A 25,190-nucleotide genomic window follows, 5' to 3' on the forward strand; every position below is an offset into this window, starting at 1 on the left:
TCAACCATTAAGTTTTATTGTCTTCTATATTCAGTGAAAAAAATATAATAAAATTCAAAACCCACAAATGAATACAACTATTACAAAAGGATTTCCCACATAGCAAAAATGATAACATAAATAAATAACAGTACAAGTATACCTGCGAAGTGAAGCACCCACTAGCGATCATAATGAATGGAACTTATATATTAAGAAGTATATTTTAGGTCAATAATATGAAATGCAAACATTTTTTCTCTTTCCCTCTAAAAAGCGATGTTTCTCATTACAGATAAAAAAACAACTCTCTGTAAAAGTCATGATATTTAATTATCTCAATAATAATAATATAAGAGATAGGTTTAAAATTTCAATTTTAATCCTCTATAAAATGTACGTAGTTCTATGAACACATTGAGCTTATGAATTGTTTTAGAAAAGAGTTGAATATTAGTTAGGTTCCATTGGTAAATAACAGTTCAAAACATCAAACGTAGATTATAATCTCATCAATAGTCCTATTGAAATATTTTTTCCAATATTAAAATGAAGAGCAGTCTGTCAAATGTATGAAAAATGAAAAGCCGTCTTTGAACTGTTTTACAACAAAACCCGATAAAAGAAAAATACATGCTTGTTAATTCAATATCAAATTACAAACATTAAAACTTACAACTGATCGACTTGTAATATATGCTACTTATATCTAGTAAGCCTTAAAAGTTAACTTCAATGTTAATAAGCAGCTGGTACCAAGTTGCATGCCCTATTGGTGAAAGTGACAGTTAATTTTGCCAGAAGCATTTTCCGTAAAAATTTACTCCATTTTACAGAAGCATTTTCGGTAAAAAAAAATATACTCCATTTTACTTATTTTCTAGTCTGTTACTTTAAACTTTTAAAATCTGCATAAAAATTTCAGTTTTCGTGCAATATAAAAGTTTGTATGGCATTCGTTTATCCATGAAAACAATGGATGATATTATACAATTATATACCCGATCATAAGGTAAAAATAGATAAAAATCATATAATCTTGAAGCAACGACACCATGAGACAACATGTCTGGATCAATAGAGTAAAATTTACATTTTTAGCTTAATTTTTCTGAAAGGTCAAAGAAATCTTTTTCCCCAAATGCTTTTAGATTAAGTGATAAATTATTTTAAAATGTTTCAGGCACTGTTGCAAGATTTTACAATTTTCTTTTATGGTTAACACATATATTGTATTCAATAAAATTTCTATTGTAAGCTATCAAACTTCAATATATAAAATATGGAATGTATTTTTTATCTTCTTACACAATAACGATATAAAAAAAGATTAAATCTCTGGGCAGTACTTGAGACATTATGAATGGAATGACAATGAATTGACCACTGAAAGTGAACAGAGTTTTACTCCTTAAAATATACAATGATGATTGACAATATTTTTTTCAATATATAGGATAGACATACTGTAAGTCAAAGTTACGACAGAACCAAATTATAAAATTGGATCATGTCTGGTAATTTTTTAATTTGATTGTTCTGTTGAAAAGCAGTGAATTGAAAATGGGTGCAAGAAAATACAGTTTTCAGTTGACATTTGTAACATCTAATAATAATAATAAAAAAAAATCCCTCAAAAATATAGCAACAGACATTTTTCTTCTTCACAAAATTAAAAAGATCTTTTGGGTATTTATAACATAAAAACAAGAAATAAAATTTGATTATGTCCACTTTTTTTTCTTCTCTGATTGAATAATATCTACAATCCATTCATTTGTATTATGGTAGAGTCAAAACTGATTAATTTTTTTCCCCAATGCTAATAAATGTAAAATGTGAAATCGTGAATTCAATTTTAAACAGACAATGAATTAAAAATAATAAAATGGGAGGAGCTAGATGGGAAGGGAATTAATGGGAGGAGCTAGATGGGAGGGGGATTAATGGGAGGAGCTAGATGGGAGGGGGATTAATGGGACCTTACAGTATATCACAATCAACACTAACACAGAATATAAAAATAACTATATAAACAAACAACTTAACATATAACACAACAGTACAAGAAAATGCATAGTCCAAGATTCTGTATATATTATCCAATAGAATTTTGTTCAATAGATATAAATGAGTATAGAAAACAAAGTGAACCTTTTGTTCAAAAATTTGATAAATTATTGATACAAGTTTGATACAATGCTATGTATAGTACAACATTTTCAACACATTACAATCCTTCAAATCATGTATTCTGAGTTTCTCTCATGTTGAAGGACATTTAAGGAGGTAGACCTAGGTTAAGGGAAATAACTCTTAAAATCATCAGTACGTTTGTGTCAACCATTTTCATAAATATATTCTAAGCTTCTAGGTTACATAGATTATTTCCAATCTTTTTCAGGTAAATGCTTAAAAAACATTGATGAAACTTGACTTTAACAAACACATAACTGATTTAAAGAGTTGTCTCCCTGAACAAAGGTCTACCACCTTAATTTGATAAATTGTTGAAGCGACTCAATTTGTTTATATTTTGTTTCTTTGAGATGTATGTTCTGATAGTGATCAAGTTCCATTAAAACATGGTATAAATACAAGACAAATTTACAGGATTAGTACATCAATATAATATCTACAACAATGAATTGCATATAAATAAACTGAACTAAAGAAATATCCAAAATACTGATATGTTATTTGTAGATCAATTTCAATTCTTTTCTATAAAATAACAAAATACAATTTTTATCATAAACTGTAGACAATGGCTCATTAAAACTTCTCTCAATGTGCAAACAACATACATAAATATCAGAATCCCCGACTCCTGACAATTCAAAACTTTTGAAGTTTTTAACCTATAAAATTTCCCCAAGTAATGATATATGGTTGTTATAAACACACATTAAGCCCACAATATTTCCTTTTAATAACTTAACTAAACAATAAATATAGAAACAATATTTTCACATTGACTTATCAATTTACTAATATAGTCTTTGTAAGAAAAGAAACTACATTTAACTAAATTTTACAAAGGATTATCTCCCCCTGACTCAACAATTGTTTTTAACAATCTTTATAGCGTACTTTCTTACAAAGACTATATACATTGTATGTACAAAGTAAAAGGCCACATCACATATGTTGCATAAATAAGCCTAGTCATTTTTCTATTTATAATTCTTGTTTACTTCTGACAACAAAAGAAACCTAAAATAAACGTGATACTTAATTTTTAGGTTATATCATTTATATTTTTAATTTAAGAAAAATAAGGCAAAGAAAATTAAGAGAACAAGTATAATTACAAATGGAATTGAAGCATTAATAATGGTTATATGTAAACTTTTTATTTATTTTAATATTTATCATTTTTTATCTATTTAAAACAAGAGAAGTGAAAAAAACAAACTTTTCTAAATTTCAATAAAAAGAGTTATCCAAAAAGCTGTTTACGCTGCTTTTCTGTAAAAAGAGAACAAGATATTATGACATTATCAGAACAAAACAATAAATTATAGCCATCATGACAAGCTTGATGCAGAGTATTTACTACACAGATTATTATAGTCAAATAAAGATGAACGACAGAGAACAAATTTGTTTTCTCTGAAATTTTGGATTTAACTGATATTGCTCTGGAGAATTGTTAATCACATAGTTGATTCATATACAATGTGTATGTATACATGTGTGTATATATATACATATATTAATTTGCTATATTTTTTTTATAAATATGATTGTATTGAATTTGCACCTAGCTTGTCCACTAAGGCTTTTATATATTCAAAATGAATCCTATTTCTTCTGCAATTTCTAAAATACTTCTATGCATGCACAAAAGGATAAAAACATATCATTAAAAAAATGTTTCACTATTGTCATACTAAACTGCTTAAATTGAAAATTGAAGATGTGTTAATAAAACATATTTATATGTGTTAATTTTTATCTTCCTCCTCAGGGCTAGTAACACCTATTATTAGAAAGGGCTTGACTGACATACTTCTTTGCAGAAGAAATATATTCATTCATTCATCAAACAAATTTAATAAAAAATTCTTCATCAAAAAAATATCTTTCAGAATGTTTTTTTTTTCAGGGAAAGACATTATTTGATACATATCTTAATTATTCAGTTACCAAAAGACTCTAAATTTTCTAAACTTGGAATGTTTCAATGAAATGTGTTATTTTTAAAATTACACAATGAGATCACATTAGTCAAGTTTCATTTATGTGGTAACTGGTATCTTGTATTATGCTGATTCCTTGTTTACTGTTTTCTATTGTGCTCCATTGTTCAAATTTCTCCTTAAGGCATCAATACTGTCATCATCTGTCTAGTAAAAAAATAATATAACAAAAGTTATAAAATTTACAGAAAATACATTGAAGATCTAATGGATCAATCATTTGCAAATGAACGAAGATATCTCGACACATCTAAAATTAGTTATAAAGATTTAACAAGAAGCTGTCAGAGCGACAGCAAACCAGATTTATTATTATTTATTTGTGTCCTGGCATTTTTCAATATCACAAGAACCATAACTGATGAACGATGAAAGTCAAAAGAGTCAATATCAAAATTGACCTCCATTTTGTCATCAGTAACAACATATTGAAATTTGAAAAGCATTGGTTGAATGGTTCATGAGTAAATACATGGACACGACTGGAAACACCATTTTTCAATCTTTCAAGAACCACAACACCTGAATGGTAAAAGTCAAATTCGTCATTATTGAACTTGACTTCCATTTTGTCATCAGTAACAACATATTAAAATTTAAAAAAGATTTGGTTGAACAGTTCATGAGTTAATAAATGCACGGATAACATTTTGCTTCTGCCCGCCCGCCCGAGAATTTCTGAAATCTTGAGAAAAAATTGTCCACCCCCAATTTTTTGGTCAATGTTGTATTTGAATTACCTCCCTTAAACTACTTTTAAATTATGTTTTGTACTTTAGTTATTGTCAATCAACCAGGAAACCCTGTTTTTGCCCCTTTTTGCCCCTAATTCCTAAATGGTTTGAGCCATAACCCCCCAGAGCCAATAGTTACCATCCCTTTGTGGTATGGAAACTTTTTATATAATTTCTGAGAGATCCATACACCATTCCACAAGTTATTGTCTGGAAACTAGACAAATGCTTATTTGGGCCCCTTTTTGGCACTTAATTTCTAAACTGTTGGGACCATAACCCCCAAAATCAATCCAAACCTTGCTCTTGTGGTCATAAACCTTGTGTTTAAATTAGGTAGACTTCTATTAACTTATACTAAAGTTATTTTCCAGAAACCTAATGTCTTCGGGAAAACAACGATGACAAGTTGTTGGTGTTTCTTTCCTTTGTCTTCTAGTGTTACTGAATGTTTAAAAATGGTCAACTTAAATTTTGATAAAATTTTGACAAAATATTAACTTTGACTCTTTAACAAAAATGTAAAAATTTCAAAAATTTTGAACCAACCATTTTATCAGAAAAATTACACTGGTTATATAGCAGTTTGACAAACACCAATTTTGATCAATAAGAAGATTAATATTACCTTTACAGCACAACGTAGTTAAAACGTCTAGCTGACATTACAGAGTTATCTCCCTGTAGTGTAAGGTACCACCTTAAAAGGAATTACTACCTATAGATGCTTATTCATGATTAATAACACTACAACATTTTCTTTATCATTCAGTTATGTACACCTACCTTTCTAGGTGCATATTTCATGTCTTTATTTGCCTATAAAAAGAAAATATAAATAATACTTTAAAGGAAATGAATTTCAATTGAAAAAAAATCTGGTAAATATATTATAATACATGTATTTGAAACTTAGTTTGAAACTTACTTCAGTTGGTCGTAGTATAAATATTTTTGGCCACAGTCTCAATTTTCTTTTGTAATTTTGTGATATTTTTCAGAACAAGATGAGATCTATGAAAATCATGAAATAACACAACAGTTATATTGCTGGTTTTCAAGAAAAAAAGGAAATTTAAAATATGAACATGATGAAATTTGGAAATTAATGAAAACTGGTAAGATTTTCTTACAAACTGGTATTTTAGCTATAAAATTATCAAGTTGAATAATTATTCAATAACTGTGATAAAAACTTGCCTTTGTCGAACAGTTGAACAATCAAATAACATATATATGAATTGACTTTCTTGTGCATTTTGTAAGGTATTAAAATGTATGTGTTGTAGTGGGTTTATTTTAGAACAAAATCTAAACAATGTTCATGATGTTCCTGAAAATGTGTTTCCACAATTGTCACCACATATTTTACTTTAGGGGGAAACTCAAATTGAAAAAGTTAATTGCTGATTTCTTATTGTGAAACAATTTTTTTTAGGGTGGTGGGGGTATTTATTTATACGTCTCCTTTAAATGGATTGAACCCCCCCCCCCCCCTTTTTGGCTCTGGCACTGTTATCCCATCTGAACAGTCTATTTATTCTGATTTTCATTTATGATATCAATTTATATGAATAATAAATATTTTCATTTATGACATATGAATAATAGTCAGAAATATTCTAATGAGTATTCCATCATGCAATGAATATAATTGATTCCAAATACAGTAAGCAATATGTAGCTCTTTCTTTATATTGGTTATATTTGTATATGCCCATTTACGGGACAGATTATGGTATACCATTGTCCGTCCCGTCTGTCCGTCATCAACATGTTGGTCAATAACTTAAAAATGCTTTAAACAATTTGCATAAAACTTTGGATAATTGCTTATATCTATTGATTTCATCTTTTTATAAACTTTCTTGTTTACGTTCCCTGTTTTTATTCATTAAGAAAAGTTGGGGGGGGGGGGGGGAGTGGGGGGGGGGGGATTTTCCAGTTTTTGGACAATAACTCAACAAGAGGCTGTCACAACGACAGCAAACCGGATTTATTAACATTTATTTGTGTCCTGGCAATATCACAAGAACCATTACTGATGAATGGTGAAAGTGAAAATCGTCAATATCAAATTTGACCTCCATTTTGTCATCAGTATCAACATATTAAAATTTGAAAAGCTTAGATTGAATGGTTCATGAGTAAATGCAACAACCTGAATGGAAACGCCATTTTACGATCTTTCAAGAACCATAACTCCTGAACGGTAAAAGTCAAAATCGTCATTATTGAACTTGACCTCTATTTTGTCATCAGTAACAACATATTAAAATTTCAAAAGCTTTGGTTGAATGGTTCATGAGAAAATGTACGGACACAACAGGAAAATCCATTTTTCAATCTTTCAAGAACCATAACTCCTGAACGGTAAAAGTCAAAATCGTCATTATTGAACTTGACCTCCATTTTGTCATCAGTAACAGCATATTAAAATTTCGGAAGCTTTGGTAGAACAGTTCATGCATAAATGCACGGACACGACTGGAAACTCCATTTTTCAATCTTTCAAGAACCATAACTCCTGAACGGTAAAAGTCAAATTCGTCATTATTGAACTTGACCTCCATTCTTTCATTAGTAACAACATATTAAAATTTGGGAAGCTTTGGTAGAACAGTTCATGCGTATATGCACGGACAACTCCATTTTTCAATCTTTCAAGAACCATAACTCCTGAACGGTAAAAGTCAAAATCGCCATTATTGAACTTGACCTTCCTATAGTTGTCAGGAATAACATATTAAAATTTTAAAAGCTTTGGTTGAACGGTTCATGAGTTAATGCACGGACAACATTTGATTGCCGCCCGCCCGCCCGCCCGACAGCCCGACCGCCCGCCCGGCCGCCCGCCGTACATCCCCAAATCAATAACCGACATTTTTGTCACAAAAATCCGGTTAAAAATGCTTTCACCAATTTGCAAGACATTTTGTGAAATTGTTTATATTTATTGACATGAGTTCCCTTTCTATTATAATAATTTTTACATTTTACATTTCCGTATTATGGGGTTTTACTCATTAAAAAAGGGGATTTTCCAGTGTTCTGACAATTACTCTAAAACGCTTTCTGCAGTTCTCATTTACTTTGTTGAATTGTTAATACCTATTGAAGTAAGTTCCCTTTCAATTTTCATATATTTCTGATATATAAGTTATTAAACTTCATTCTTTGAAAATGCAATGGGCTTATCATGCGCTCATGGTGCAGCTATTTATTTGTAATGTACATGCTTACTGGTATATTGAACTTAATTAATCATCTTGTAATTGTATTTGTAGATTTAAAATTTTTCCCATCCATTTGAACAAATTGATATAAATATTGTTGTCTTTAAAATATTCAGCCTAGCTGGCCAAGGATTCTAGACAAACTACAAGCAGCGTTACTTATGATGAAACAGAAGCATGGATTTTAACCTCAAATTTGCAGATTTACTATAATAATAATTATTATAGGGCTTTACTTTTGGTGAAGTACACATATATATATTTTTACATATATATAATGGCACCATTAGTAAGTACTTGATTGTAGTGCCATTCAAATTCATCCAAGCATTTCCAGTGTTTAACAATCTTAAAGACACCAATATTTCAGGAGTGCCAGTGCTTGTGGGTGTTTAAGGGCATACGATACAAATTTTGATCCCATTTTGATTAAAACTTCCATATAAAAATTATTTTTTACCTGATTAAATCAATTATGTAATAAAAAATATACCTTCATGTGCTACTTTTAGAGTAAAAGGAGGTCGAAATTTTGTATATTTGCTCAAAATTTGGATTTGTGGCCGTATTTTCCTTTCGAAAGAAAGACATAACTTTTTTGTTTTAAAGATAAACACAAATTGTTTTTTGTTAAATAATTTGTAATTTCTGTATTTTATAAGTATCCTAAAAATTTATACATTTTTTATTCAGAAATAACACATATTTATCAAATGTTCATGAATGTAGAAAAAAACATAATTTTTCGCTGTATATTTATCAAATTTAAAAAATTGCACTATTTCCGTTTTCATGAAAAAACACATTTAAATCTTCTCGCGTAATCAAACCAAATGGCATTTTGAAAAAGAGGGGTCCATGAATTCTTTTTCAAGCTAAATAAGTTTAAATGATAAAAATCTGTCAAAAACTGAATCTTTTCCCAATAAGTCATAGTTTGACGTCGCAACAATAACAATTTACATTAGCAACCTCATTACCTCCAGATTAAGTTTTTTTTTTCAAAGACAGAAAAGACAACCTATTCTGAATCCAAAATAAAATGCATGGAAATGTGATCATGTGGAGAGTAAATGATACTAGTATTTTTACAATCATTAAAAATAACCATTATAAACGTAATCAACACATTTTTGAAACAAATCATATATTATAACTAAATGAATATGAATTAAGTCAATTTACTGTGGATTTATTATTTTTCGTTAGATACCAATTTTGGTGGATTTCGTGGGTACAGCCCGTACAGGTGAACCACGAATTGAGATGTTCAACAAATTACAAATTTTCCATACACTTGTATGCAGACAATATCAAAACTACGACATTAAATATCCACAAAAGTGTAAGTTTACTCAATCCACGAAAATTGGTACCCACGAAAATAAATGAATCCATAGCATTCTTGCCCAGATCAGATAAAAGGTCAATTTTATCATGAATGTTGAATTAGAAACTGTTTTCTCTCAACAAACACTTTTCATTGCAACATGAGATTTATTTTGTCCATCATATGAAAACTAATTTTATCATGCAATTTAGGTATGTAAAATAATAAAGTCATATGAAACCAGTAAATGGTTTATCCAATTCTTGAACCAATGCATGTATATATTATAAACATAGTCTTCTGTTCACTATTCTATTATTTCTTACGCATCCAAATCACTTATTCTTAATGTGTCCCCAGTACACGGATGCCCCACTCGCACTATCATTTTCTATGTTCAGTGGACCGTGAAATTGGGGTCAGAACTCTAATTTGACATTAAAATTAGAAAGATCATATCATAAGGAACATATATACTAAATTTCAGGTTGATTGGACTTCATCTTCATCAAAAACTACCTCGACCAAAAACTTTAACCTGAAACTGGACAGACGAACGAACGAACGCAGACAGACGGACGAACAGACCCACAGACCAGAAAACATAATGCCCCTCTACTATCGTAGGTGGGGCGTAAAAACATGGTAGACAAATGTACATGCACTGATTTCCTAAAATAATATAAACTTATTCAGTGTTGATTTGAAAACAATTTTTTAGGGAAAACTTAAAACATGCAGGCCTCTAACTACCTCCACCTCCTTATCCCCTGTATCTTTGCCATCATCATCTTCATCATCATATCCCACACCCTCATCTTTTACAGTCTTGGCTACATTCTCATTCTGTACACCATCCTTAACTCCTGGTGCGGAAGTGGTTTCTTTAATCTCATTCTTTTTATCTTTTTGTTCCATTTCCTTGACATCTCCTGATTTGGGAACATTTTCTCCTACAGTTTTGTTTTCAGTTTTTTCTTGGTTAGTCCCATCTACCTTAGTATTTGGTTGCTGTGGATTGTCCTTTCCTACAAGGGTGTTATTTTTGTTTTCACTTATGTCTTGAGTTTTGTTAGACGAATCATGCAATTTCCCCTCACCTCCATATATAAGCCCCGCTATTTCTTGGGATTTTTTTAGACCTTGTTTGATGCCTTCTTGGGTCTGATTAAGTATTTCATGCAATTGTTGACCAGCTTTCTCAGATAAGGATTGCAATCCCTCTTTCACTTTATCTTGAGATATTTTATTCAGATCAGTTTTTTCTTTCAAGGTTTCAAGCCCTTGTTTAATTGTTTCCTGAGAGAGGGATTGTACTCCCACTTTTAGCTTGTCCTTTAAGCCTACTAATGTGTTTACTAATCCAGTTGTTGGAGCCTTACCTTGTCCTTCTGATCCTTCTTTAAAATTAATAAGAAATAAAAAAAATAATAATATTGATATTTCTGATTCACTTAAATGTTCTTTGGAGTTTTAAATATATCTAACGTTAAGGAATCTTAAAATGTTTCATGTACAAATACTGTGGATTCATAAATATTCTTTGGATACAAATTTTGTGTGGGTACAGGGGAACCACAAATTTAATATTCAAGGAATTGCAAATATTCGATGTATACAGACTTAACCAAAACCATGAAATTGAATTTATAAGAATATACAAGTTTTCATTAAACCATGAAAATTGGTACCCACGAAAATAATGAATTCACAGTATATAAATAAATTCAAATGTACAGGTAAAAAACTAAAAACTAGCATAATAACCATAAGAACTACAAAGATAAAAAGCATGACTTTTGAGTATGTTTAATGGAAGCAATGGCAGTAACAGTAATCAGAAAATCCTTGTAACAAAAAATTAATTCAAGGTCAAATCACAGTGAATAGATCAGGTCAAAGACCTTGGATTAAACTGAGGTAAATTTAACTTGTTTCAATATATGTTAATTTGTTAATATTTTTGCATGAATTCTTCCAAAATTGAAAAACATTTGTGATTTGACCTTCCATCATTTTTATATTCAAGTGCCTCTGAAGAGTTTTATGTAGATACAATGTGTGTCTGGCATAGCAAACTATAAGTCCAGCATTTTTTTTGATTCTTGTAAGAAAAACATAAATGAGCAGAAATAGTTCTTTCAATTGTCTTAAAATCATAAAATCTCAACAACCAATGCACTGATTTTTCTTCAAAATCAAAGTGGTGTTGCCCCATGTTGTGATATTTTTCCACAAAGGTCAGTACTTTCAAAATTAAGTATATGTAAACACCAAAAAATAATTTTGGTACCACAATTTGACATCATTGAATTTTTTCTAGCAACAACCATGGTTTTAGAAGTAAAATCTATGCATTGGGTGAAGAGCGATTAGAGTTTTTAACGATAATTTTGACAACAGTTTTTGAAAGATTTTACCTATTCTTAAAAGTCAAACTTTTAAATAGTTTTCATTTAACAGAGTCCTAGCCAGTTTATCAGTATTTGTTTTAAAATGGAATATATTTATTATCTTATTTCTTTCTTAAAGACCTCTACCTTTCTGAATTGGATGAAAAGGTAATTAGGAACCTAAAAGTTTTTTATGGGAAAATTTCTTATTTCAGCACTATCCCTATCAGGCCTATCTTCCCTAAAATTAAGATCATCACCCTTTTAGCATTATCACGATTATAGCGTTATAAATAATTATAACCATAATTAAGGGTAAAATAGCATTACTGTGTCAGATTTTGATTAACTAGTTATCAAGTCAACTCAGAATGGAGAATAATATAAGGTAGATTTGTAGGCAAACACATATTTACATTGTTAAGTCAAGAAAACATTGGATGTATTAATTATTTTCCATATCCTTTTTTCCTGATTACAATTTACAGCATGACATATTTTATATTTCTTCGCTTTTTTGATACACTACATACATTATATATGAGTCAATGCAGAGATAATTCTATGAAAAATGTGTATGAGTACATGTACGTGTCATTTTCTACAGGTAATTTTCTAATTAGTATTTGTATTTCACATATGATGTATGAAATGTATACACTATACAAACAGTTTTTCATGAGCATAAATAGCATGCATCTGGTTTAATTTTTGTTTTTTATTTGGTACAATTGCTGAATAATGATCTGGATTTAACTGTGTAAACTATATATGCTTAATGCCATTTACCAATCACTTCTTCTTGTTTTTTTGCTGTCTGTTGCTGAGCTGGTTGTTGTTGGCCTGTCTGTTGCTGAGCTGGTTCCTGTTGAACTGCTTGTGGTGGAACAGGCTGTTGTTGACCTGTTTGCTGTTGATCTGGTTTTTCCCCTGCATTTGGAGGCTGAATTTGCTTCTGACCTCCTGCACCTGCTGCTTGCCTGTTAAAGTGTAACAGTGTTCTGTTAGGGGACATAACATTGAATTTGGTATCTCTGACCTCAAGATCAGTGAGTCAAATATTTCACAATTTAATATTTGATATGCATTTCAAAAATTATTTATTCACGCATGAAAATTGCAAATATTTTTGTAAAAAGGTCAGTGTGTTATATTAACAATATGGATGAAATATAGCAAAATGTTCCTTGGTACAGTACTGCATTCAACAACTACATAACTCATAATTTCAGAATCATTATTATATTATTAATATTTCTGTTGAGTACATGTATATGTCAATTAGACAGCAACCAACCAACGTTCCTCTCCAGCTAGTTTAAACATATTTATTTATAGTTGATTGGGAAATAAGTTATTGCAGCTTATATTAATCCCTTTCCACTTTGCGGGCGAGAGTGCTGCCTTGTAGTCGCATTAGCCTGCTCTTTTTTCGAAATCTACAAGGGTGTCCTCAATGTGCAAGAGATATGGCTCTCTCTTAACAAGGGTCAGCCATTTATCATCCCCTTCTGATGGACTATCATCATTTCCTCAAGACCATACTCACAAATGGTGTCAAGGAAGAATCAAAATTCAGTCCCTGAAATTTTCTCCTCGGAGCTGAAACACTTACTGTACTTGTATCTTTATATCTTCTCCCACATCAATCCCAGCATTGATCAGCTGTTGCATAGGTGCAGCTCCAACCTTCTGGAACATTTCAGAGTATAACTTCTTAACCTGTTCCTTACATTGGCTGAAAAAAAACTGCAGTGAATTGTTTCTGACTTAATTGAAAAAAATTGTAAAAAATTTCAAACATTATTAATGACAAAAATGACTAGCAATATCAGGAATTTATCATGCTCATTGAACAAAAATTCGACCTTGTGGAGTTGTCCATCATAAAACAACTTTATATTTATAATATCAATGTGTACTTCAATCTAAACCTAATCATGATAATTGTTGTTTTAAGAAATGATTTGGTTGTTGATTAGCTATATATAGTCTCATTATTTTCCCAAAATAAGAACGCTAAAACTAAAAACTTGTGCAAATACTTGTCAAAGAAGTTTGCACTCGTCTCATCCAATATGATTCTATATTCATTGCAACTCTTTTTCCGTTATAAGGCCACTGTGTGTGTGTAATAAGTATAGCTGCTTCAATAATTAGCATTGAAATCTTTCATACATACATGTTTTAAACATGTACAATGTAATCATTTTTATACTTCATGTAATCTTCAATAAACATGTGATAAATGCTTTCCTTTATTATTGTATCTTACCTGTCACAGTTTTGTGTTGAAACATTTGGTTGATTTTTAAGTTCCTTAACTTCATCTGTAAACAAAATTGATAAACACATGATAAAGTACAAATGTATTTGTATGTACAATAAAAGTACAAATGTATTTGTATGTACAATAAAAGTACAAATGTTTTTGTATGTACAATAAAATCAGTTATGTATAACTGTTGTTTATATATCATGTGTTATAAACGTATAAAAAAAGGAAAGGTTCTCAATGTTGCAAGCACTAAAACTGTGGAAGGAAATGAGTAGATTTGATTCAGGGGCCAAGAGCCATCTACATCGTACTTGTACAAAGGTAAAATTCAAATGAATTTGTCAACTCTCTCCTAAACCTCTATTTTTGGGATGTATATTTAAAGGCTTAATAAGATCAAATGCTTCGGTGAGTGCAGCCAGATACGACTGCCGAGTTCCAAGTTTAGACACAATATTCAAGCTTGATACTGTCTGAAGGTGAATTATGATCAAATTTTTAACATACACAAAATAAACCATGTTCAAGATCTTAAAAATCTATTGCACAATATTCTATGTAATTTCAAATTTCTTCTTGAAACTTTTTAAAAAATTTCAAATTTCAGATACTTTGAAGAAAAAAAATAAGAACTCAATCCCAGCCTTCCCTTTCTGGTATCCAACCTTGCAGCACAAAACTAGATCCCAACCTTCCTTTTGTGGTTTTGACCCTTCTTGTAAAATTTCACAGAGATCCATTCACTTTAACTAAAGTTATTGTCATGATTGTCTAGAAACCAAATGTGTCTTCAAACAAAGACGACGCAGTGAAGAAGACAACATCATAGCATTACATGAACTCAAAAAAAATCTGGAATATAAAAGTTTTTCATTTCTTTCTTGCACATCTACCTATTCACTTGAATTGCTAATATATATATAATATATTTATTTTAAAAGAAGTACTAGTTTACACTTAAAATTCAGGGCCCAAATCAACCTTTTCTGAACTTAATCCTTGGTATTTTATTGAATATATAAATTCAAGGTTGTCCCTTTTTCATTTTTGAAATCCTTTAAAAGTTGGACTTCCACCATCATAACAATTATCAATGAATCCAAAATTATTTTGAACTGACCTTTGACTGCATCTAACTGAGTTTGGATACCAGTATTGTTATCCTCACATTGTTGCTGAAAAGAAAATGGAATACATTATTTTAATTTTAGTTTCTTGTGTACAATTTTGAAATTAGTGTGGCGTTCATTATCACTGAACTAGTATATATTTGTTTAGGGGCCAGTTGAAGGACGCCTCCGGGTGCGGGAATTGCTCGCTACATTGAAACCTGTTGTGACCTTCTGCTGTTGTTTTTTTCTATGGTCGGGTTGTTGTCTCTTTGGCACATTCCCCATTTCCATTCTCAATTTTATTGTATATATAGATATATGTATGTAGATAATATTGATAAAAGATGTGACTATATATAGCTACAGTATAATTAAATGGTGTGCAAGTTGTAAGTTAAGTGTGAATCTTCATCATCATCATCATGGTGATTCATTTTGGGGTATTGAAAATATAAAATTTACATTATCACTTTGTGTCCTGTTTCTTTATCTCATACAATTAAACTTTCTATTTTCAGATGTACATATATAGGGGGTCAGAGGGGTCCTGATTGCGAAATCCCTGGCTTAAAAACATGAAATCCTAAGGTCCTGAATTTAAAGAAATTTAAATCCCGACATCCCGAAATTAGAAAAAAGAATTCCCTGATCCCGAAATGATCAATCCTGTGCTTAAAAACACCTGATCCCCACGTCCCGAAAATCTCCTGCCCTCCCCCCCCTCACCATATATTGTATATTTATTGTATATGGAAAGACCCTTTCTTCATCATTGAACACTGTCTGTTGGTGTATCATGCTTTATTATATATGAAAAGCCCCTTTCTTAATTACTGAAAGCTTTATTCATGTATTAACTGTGATATTACTGTAGAGTATTACAGTTCTTTAACACCCTCAAGGGTATTTTGTATAAATGTTACAACACTTAACATGTGACATGTATTCAGACATTCACAACCGTCTACATATAGATATTTGTTCCAACTTACTGAAGTTCACATGAAAACTTTATTAATATAAGCAATGCCATAATATCTGTTCCTGTTGAAACAATATTCTATACCCATTATTCTGTTAGGTACAAATACTGTAATATTTCTTCCATTTGTAACCTTCTAATATGAAGGAACTTTTTACATTTGTATACATGTTATTATATGTATATTTCATGACAAGAAATCTTATACATTGTATAACATAACATTCACTTAAAATTTGTGTAAGTTTGATTTAATTTGATATAGTACACGTAAATTAAATCAGTCTGCTTTAAGATTTCAAGAATCTGTTGTTTTGTACATGTAGACATGTATATAATACATGTACATGTATACCATGATACAAATGTATGTATACTGTAAAATATTGACAAAAATGAAATAACATACACATGTACATTGTACAATCAATTACATGATATAAAGGACAACAGATGTTAAAAAGGAGATATAAAAGAGTTTGTATTTGATTAAAGAACAGCAGCTGTACATACATGTACAATGACATATTATATATATATATATATAAAATGACTGAATAAATAGTCAACGATAAATCTTACGGTGCGATGGACCATATAATGATGATTCAGTACACTACAAAATATAATATATAACAAGTCTAAAAGGGTACAACATCATGTAATAATATTTGGTGATGTTGTACCCGTTTAGACTTGTTATATATATATACACTGTATTTACTATATAGATAATTTAGCTGATCTGTAAAAATAACATCTTCATGCCTTATACATTGTATATCATGTAAGACGCTAAACTGACTTGGAAAGGTAACACCTGGCCACCGAATCATTTTTAGGTGGTCGTGTGGTGTAGCGCACCGGTTACAGTGCAGGCGATTTGATTTCACAATATCTCAGTAGCATGGGTTCGAATCCCGGCGAGGGAAGAACCAAAAGTTTGCGATCAGATCTAACATTGTTGGGTTGATGTTTAGATGAGTTGTATATGTTTGTGGCATAACATCTGTTTAGTATTAAATTTATATTTAAGATCCATTTTGTTACATCTCGTGATCAATTTTATTTGGCAATTGCCAAAGGCATTCAGCAGGGTTTAAGAAAATCAGTTGTTTCGACCTGTAAGTCAAATGCGTTTTGTTTAAATATACTTCTTCACTATTTTGGTCTTTTGGAAAATGATGTTTGTGCTGTATTTAGACCCTTCTACAACGAAATTTGTTTTACATGCACTGACACCTATAAAAATTGCCGTTTTTATCCAATGCCATCATAGGTTTGAACGTAGTGAATGATAAAACATCGATGTGATGCTTAGATAATTTTTTTTACAGCTGATAGATTTCTAATTTACATAATTTACATTGTTCGCATGGTTGAACAAGCCAATGAACGGCGATCATGAGACATTTGTCAAATTGAAAAGTAAAAATTCTTTGCCAACTATTTTTTAAATACAAATGCTTGACTGTACCTTAAATGAAATGAATAAAAATCCAAACTAAATTATTAAAAGCAGAATAATCCAGAAAATAAATGAATTCCTTGATCAAATGTTTTCTTTTGTTTACAAACATGTCACATGATCATTTTAGGCGGGAAAAATACTTGGGAAAACACCTAAGTAACTATGTCTGGCTATTTATAGACATTTAAAATAAACAGCTGATATGGTAGTGCCATGAAAGTAGTAAAACTTGTTGTATCTATATTAATTTAATTTGGAAAAGGGTATAGAGGGGAAGGGGTTAATTTGTAAAGTTATTTTTTTTTGTAATTTAATAAATTTTGGTTACTAAAAATGACCCTGGATATCAGGGAATGTGTCAACCTGTTTTTAGGGAAAAAAAGGAGGATTTGTCAATGACAATTGATATGACCAAAGCAATATTTTTATATACATGTATATGACATAGTGATTTCTTGTTTTTAAAGAACTGATTTTGTTTTTAATTGTGTTTATTGTTTTAAATATTTCATATATATATATGTTTTAAACACTTTTTCTTGTTTTACAATTTGTTTTAATGATTGATTACAGATGTACATGTCCTTTTTATAGTATTAAACTAGTACGTTTTAAATGAATCCATTTTATAGAAATTGCCTGTTTATGTTAAGTAAGTGCCCTAAAATTGTTGTCCATCGCGCTTAATGTGCCCTCTGAGCTAACAATTACCCTGCCCTTTTTAAAAGCTGCAGGAAACACTAAGTGATGCACAATCGTCTATACTTCTTATTTTTGTACATGTTTTTGTTTGCAATTTGATAATAGTATCAAGAAAAACGTAAATAGCTCGGTGACAGCTATAACATTGCTCATTATAATGGTCATGGGATGACTCTGGACTATTATTTGTTCCCTTTGTATTACACTGAACTTCTGCCCAAAGCTTAGTGAGTATTTTTCAACCAGGTAAGTTTTCGCTAAAATGGGCTATCGAAAATACAGGTGAATGGATTAATTGGGCACTTAAATGGGCTCTAATGTTGGCGCTCAAATGTCCCCTAGTAGTTTAAAAAATTTGCTAAAATGTCCTGCGCCCATATGTACATGTACTCATGTTACTGTATAACATTTTAATAGTCTCAGTTTATGAATTCACTTTTATTATTTGAGGCTGGCTAGGCTCTTAGTAGTACAGGTGTATAAAGTGTATCAAATTGCAAAAGTATTGGTCTACAACACTAAAACAAACAAAAAACAAACAACTACCATGAACACACATCATATGTACAAATGTACATGATATATCATGTATATTAATAAGTCTGTCTATTTATCAGACTGTTTACGATTATTTTTTAATCAACATCTAATTAATGTCATACATCTAGAGTAAACAATTAATTAATATTACAACAATGTTTAAGGAAAATGACTATTCAACAATTTTTTGTCCTTTGTTGTTTCGTTATGTTTTTATCTATTATATGTATTTTAATTTGAGCTTAAATCATGTTAATACATATATATGTCCCTAATTATAATAATACATGTATGTAATTTAAATTATTCAGATATTAACAGATTTTTTCCCACCTTATTATCTTTTTAAGAATGGGTGACATATGCATGACCCCTTCATGCCCTTGGGGTGTTTATTCCATAACGAAATTGTAATGTATAGTAATTTAATAATTCACTAATTACATGTATGACAACACTCTAAAACCAGGTGCTCCGCAGGGTGCAGCTTTATACGACCGCAGAGGTCGAACCCTGAACAGTTGGGGCAAGTATGGACAAAACATTCAAGCGTGATACAGCTCTGAATTTGGATTGTGATCAAATTTTTGACATTACATGGTGTTTTTTTTACACAAAACAAATGTCAAGATTTTACAAATCAATTAAAGATTTCTTCTTCAAACTTTTTAAATCTAAAACTGATATCAATTCAAATTTCTAATGGAGTTTGCAACAATAACTACTCTTTTAAATACATCATAAAATATTAAAATGTAAAATAAAGTGCTTGTTATCACTGAATGGTAAAGATTGGTTGGTAGTAAAAGTGAATATACATGTACATTGTTTATTGTATAAAACAATAGAAAAACTTCATCAGCAACATTTTATATTGGCAAATTTCCAATGAAGTTATTTACATAAAGTTATTGGCAAATAAAAATAGAAAATGACATCATAGTCATGTCTGGCAAATGTCCAACATACATTATCTAAAAAACATTTTAGATAAGATAAGGAAAAAAAGCTTCATCAGCAACATTTTATATTGGCAAATTTCCAATGAAGTTATTTACATAAAGTTATTGGCAAATAAAAATAGAAAATGACATCATAGTCATGTCTGGCAAATTTCCGACATATATTATCAACTACTATTCTATACAAAGAAAGATAACTCCAATTGAAAATTAATTGCTATTGCACAATATTGTGCAATTAGATATTTCTTGCTATTGTGCAATACTGTGCAATTGAAAATTTCTTGCTATTGCACAATACTTGATATGGAATCCTGATTTGGACCAACTTGAAAACTGGGCCCATAATCAAAAATCAAAGTACATATTTAGATAAAGCATATCAAATAAGTCCAAGAATTTAATTTTTGTTAAAATCAAACTTAGTTTAATTTTGGACCCTTTGGACCTTAATGTAGAGTTTTTTTGTAGACCAATTTGAAAACTGGACCAAAAATTAAGAATCTACATACATGTACACAGTTAGATTTGGCATATCAAAGAACCCATTTATTCAATTTTTGATGAAATCAAACAAAGTTTAATTTTGGACCCCCATTTGGACCAACTTGAAAACTAGGCCAATAATTAAAAATCTAAGTACATTTTTAAATTCAGCATATCAAAGAACCCCAAAGATTCAATTTTTGTTAAAATCAAACTAAGTTTAATTTTGGACCCTTTGGACCTTAATGTAGTCCAATTTGAAAACGGGACCAAAAATTAAGAATCTACATACATGTACATAGTTAGATTCGGCATATCAAAGAACCCCAATTATTCAATTTTTGATGAAATCAAACAAAGTTCAATGTTGGCCCCTTTGGGCCCCTTATTCCTAAACTGTTAGGACCAAAACTCCCAAAATCAAACCCAACCTTCCTTTTATGGTCATAAACCTTGTGTTTAAATTTCATAGATTTCTATTTACTAACATGTATACTAAAGTTATGGTGCGAAAACCAAGAATAATGCTTATTTGGGCCCTTTTTTGGCCCTTAATTCCTAAACTGTTGGAACCAAAACTCCCAAAATCAATCCCAACCTTCCTTTTGTGGTCATAAACCTTGTGTCAAAATTTCATAGATTTCTATTCACTTAAACTAAAGTTATAGTGCGAAAACCAAGAAAATGCTTATTTGGGCCCTTTTTGGCCCCTAATTCCTAAAATGTTGGGACCAAAACTCCCAAAATCAATCCCAACCTTCCTTTTGTGGTCATAAACCTTGTGTTAAAATTTCGTTGATTTCTATTCACTAAAGTTAGAGTGCGAAAACTAAAAGTATTCGGACGACGACGCAGACGACGACGCCAACGTGATAGCAATATACAACCAAAAAATTAAAATTTTTGCGGTCGTATAAAAAATATTGAATCTATGAATTGATTCTCACGATTCTAAATTAAAACTGCTGGAAAATGAACAAGATATAAACAGAAATACATGAAATAAGCAAAATTAGATGTTATTCCGTGAATACAGAATTAATTAATATGATTAGGAAATAAGAGAAATTATGAAAAAGAAAAGTAATAATTAATCCTGTATCACAGGCACATTGATAAAAACTTATACTCTGAAATTATTCTAAAGACTTAACACTTACATGTATCTGTATAATTGATTGTACTTCATGTACATAGAAACTATAACATTTTTTTTTACTTTTCAGCTTTAAAATTTATATTACCCAGTACATGATCAGCCAACCCTGTTTTGACCTGAAGGAAAAGGTCTAAGGAAATTTTAGTAAAATGTGATCTGTGAGATTTTTCTACATACAAGTATATTTTAATATATGACTTTTTTTTTATGTATACATTTGTATTTCAGTAATCAGATGTAAAAAATGTTGGACATTTGATGATGTTTTTTTCTGCTTCCCTTTACAATATATTCACATGCATGACATGATCATGATGATACATGTGTAAGGCATTGTAAGGGAAGAAAATCAATATTTGATGTTTTAATTATCATGTTTATAAAAGAATTTCAAATTAAAAGAATTGCAAAATTTAAAGGACAATGACATGGACACGAATGAAGGATATCTAAACCATACTTATAAGTTATAACATCAGGAGGTATAAAAACTAATCAAATTTTTGATAAAGTTGAAATAAGCTTTCTCAAATTTAAAATTTAAATGTAAATCTAACCCCACATGTATCTGAGTTAACTTTTAAAAAAAGAAGTCATCAATTCATGGTGATTGGAACTGATGTTATGATACTTTATTTGTTTTATTTGTAAAGACTGCCTGAAAAAAGGAATCATATACATCATGTACATGTACATCTTATCTCTGAAGCAATAGATTCAACAGTACATGTATACAGCTGAAAATGTTGTTCAATAATCTAAATAATCATATAGATATTTTGAAAGGGGGAAACCCTTATATGTGCATCATAAAAACTTTTTCTTAATATGATTTCAAGAGGAATTTCTACCATATTCTGTCACCTCTTTCTTTTTTTCATAAATAAAATAATTTGTTCCAGAGCTCTGTTGACTGCAAAAAAATGTACATTAGCTGTATCACAGTCACCTGTTTCGTGAGATGATAAAATTTAAATTTTATAAATATCCTAGAGAAATAAGCCTTGAGAGCAAATGCATTTCAATTTCTGATTTATATAATAATGCACCCATCTCTATTGTTTCTATCAAAGAATTACACCTGGTCAATACGCCTAATTGCTACATGTACATGTTTCAGCTGTGTATATCATCCATATCAGGAAAAACAATCATTTAGACAACTTGCTGTTTAGGTCAAGTGTTGCAAAAACAAAGGTCAGCAATAATGATCTAATCAGTAAGAAAATTTTCTAGAAAGTAATGAAAGTGAACATTGATAGTCTCTAAATTTATCATATTTATATATGATCCAATTTATGAAACACAAGTTTATGCCATAAATATATAAATATTATTTGTTTGAAGTGTTTTATGATGGTTTAAAATTGTCTCTTTGAACATTTTCAGGCACAATACATTTTGTACATTGTTTAAACAGGTCCCCAGATAGCTTCAACTGCTAATTAGAGTGTCATGAAAAATTGGCGTATTTGCAGCAGATTGATAGAACGTATCAGAATTGGAATAAATAGCAATAAAAAGTATTATAAGATGAAAAAACAATGCATATGTAATTAAACAATCAGTACTTAATGTGACATACTAATATCAAGCATTGTACATGTGACATTGAAAATTTACAGGAAAGTGCATAAATTTGAAAGTTGTATATGAACATTTCTCATGTTTCTCAGTGCTCAACTCTCGAGTGCTTGAGACATTGATGAGATAAACATACAATGCACATGTACACATGTATGATCACTTGATGATACAAGTTTCATAAAAACTTGCAAGAATTGTATACATGAGAGCGTTTACAAAATCGAAGCCGAAGAACGCACATGTTAGCCAGGTACTTGTATTTCTACATGTACAAATGTATGCACCCAGCATCCCTTGGCTTCACACAGTGGACATGAACATGAACAGGTCAGTAATATTATACAGATAGATGTATTTACACTTGTTACGTAATTTATATGCAAATTTGTTCACCATAGTCAAATTCACACAAGTTTCCATAAAATTTAGCATCATTATTTAAGTGATTTGACACCAGAAGTTTATTTGGAGACATTTCTTAGGTCATTTGGCATGTTTGGAGATAAAATTCAGCTTAATACATTTTGTACCAAAAAAGTGTAAATATGCATGGAGGGAGACAGACAAACTTAAATGAGGCTATGGTGCACGAGGTACAAATGTAAAGGGTTTTTTTCGTGCAAAGTTTTCAGCCTTTTTTATTTCACATGTTTTTGTGTTTTGATATTTTATTTCTTGTTTTCTCGTGTTTGGTTCCAAGTGTTTGCTATTTGTGTTTCCCCTTATTTATTTTTCGTGTTTCGTGCCAGTACTCTTAGTTTCTAGCGCTTGTCCCGCATTTCAATATAAATAGTAACAAACTAAATTTGCCTGGGATTGTTTTTAATTACGTGTTCTCAGGATTTAAATTGCTATCAAATAATCAAATTGCTGATTTTTTTTTTTTCAAATCAGATGTAACTTGCGGACGTTCAAACATTTCAAAGGTGACCGCTGGGTTGTCATGTCCATTAATAATGATTGCATGATCTCAAAAACAGCTGAGTAATAACTTCAAGTATTTTTTTCTTAATACTTACAATTTTATTTCTCATGCTTCGTTTTTCCCGTTTTTTTTTCCGTGCAATGTTTTTGAGATTTTTATTTCACAGGTTTCCGTTTTCAGAACCCCCCTTTACCACCCTCTTAAAGCAATGATTTGTATAGTGAACATATATGCTGAAAGGCAAATAGGTTTCATAAAATGTTTAAAAAGAATAATGAATCATGGCCCACTAATTACCAAATTTTTTTCACACTCTTTCTTTGAATTTTCTCCTCGTTCCACATCACCGCCCTTTTTATCAACATCTTCCTGTAGTTTTTTTATTTCAGAATCTTTTGTTGCAATTCTTTGTTCAATCAATTGGTATTTTCTCTCAATATCTCTTTTACTTTGCTCTTCATTCAGTCTTTTCGAGGTCAAAATCCGGATCTGATCTTGTAAATCCATGTTTGTGGCACTTAGGGAACCGTTTGATGATGATAAATTCCAGTAATTGAACCCTAAAATGGCTAAAGCCACTAAAAGTCCAATAATTAGAAATGGAGGCGACTTGCTTGGATTTCTTGCAGCTCCTCTACCATTTCCTGACATTATGAATACGTTTTTTGTCTGGAAATTTTATCACAACAACAAGTTTCTTCGTTGCCAGCTCGCAAAATGCGTGTCCGGATGTGAAAAAGACGGAAGTAGAATAAAATATTTTTGACATTCCGTGTGTATTTTGTACTGTAATCTGTTACAGTCGTCTACGTTCATAATGTAATTAAAAAAGAAAATTCATCGAAAAGACTTATTATTGGATCTAATATTTCTATTTCAGTGATTAGTAGGGTGCTCATTTTCGCCATATCTTTCCATGTTTTCTACAGTTTATGTTCAGGTCAATACGTTTTTGAAGTATACTGATATTTCTATATGAAGATAACTTCAAATGAGGCCACAAATCCGAATTTTGAGCAAATATACAAAATTTCGACCTCATTTAACTCAAAAAGTAGCACATGAAGGTATATTTATTTATTACATATTTGATTTAACGATGGGGGACA

At 30.4% G+C, this 25,190-nt stretch overlaps 1 protein-coding gene across 2 annotated transcripts; it reads right to left on the reverse strand.

The window, feature by feature from the left end:
• Window positions 1–24,829, reverse strand: LOC139520080 (Golgi membrane protein 1-like). Of its 2 annotated transcripts, none has more exons than XM_071312501.1 (8): window positions 24,379–24,829; window positions 15,276–15,330; window positions 14,153–14,207; window positions 13,493–13,615; window positions 12,667–12,857; window positions 10,238–10,512; window positions 5,705–5,737; window positions 1–4,331 (listed from the first exon to the last, which is right to left on the reverse strand). In XM_071312501.1, exons 1-8 carry the CDS (start codon window positions 24,730–24,732, stop codon window positions 4,275–4,277), a joined length of 1,143 nt encoding a protein of 380 aa, XP_071168602.1. In that variant the 5' UTR covers window positions 24,733–24,829; the 3' UTR covers window positions 1–4,274. The 2 variants fall into 2 exon arrangements, with proteins under 2 accessions (XP_071168602.1, XP_071168601.1); XM_071312500.1 differs by having other exon boundaries at window positions 10,238–10,884.
• Between the last annotated feature and the right edge of the window lie 361 nt (window positions 24,830–25,190).

This window comes from Mytilus edulis, chromosome 4 (genome assembly GCF_963676685.1).
Source record: "Mytilus edulis chromosome 4, xbMytEdul2.2, whole genome shotgun sequence".
In the NCBI taxonomy this organism is placed as follows: Eukaryota; Metazoa; Mollusca; class Bivalvia; order Mytilida; family Mytilidae; genus Mytilus; species Mytilus edulis.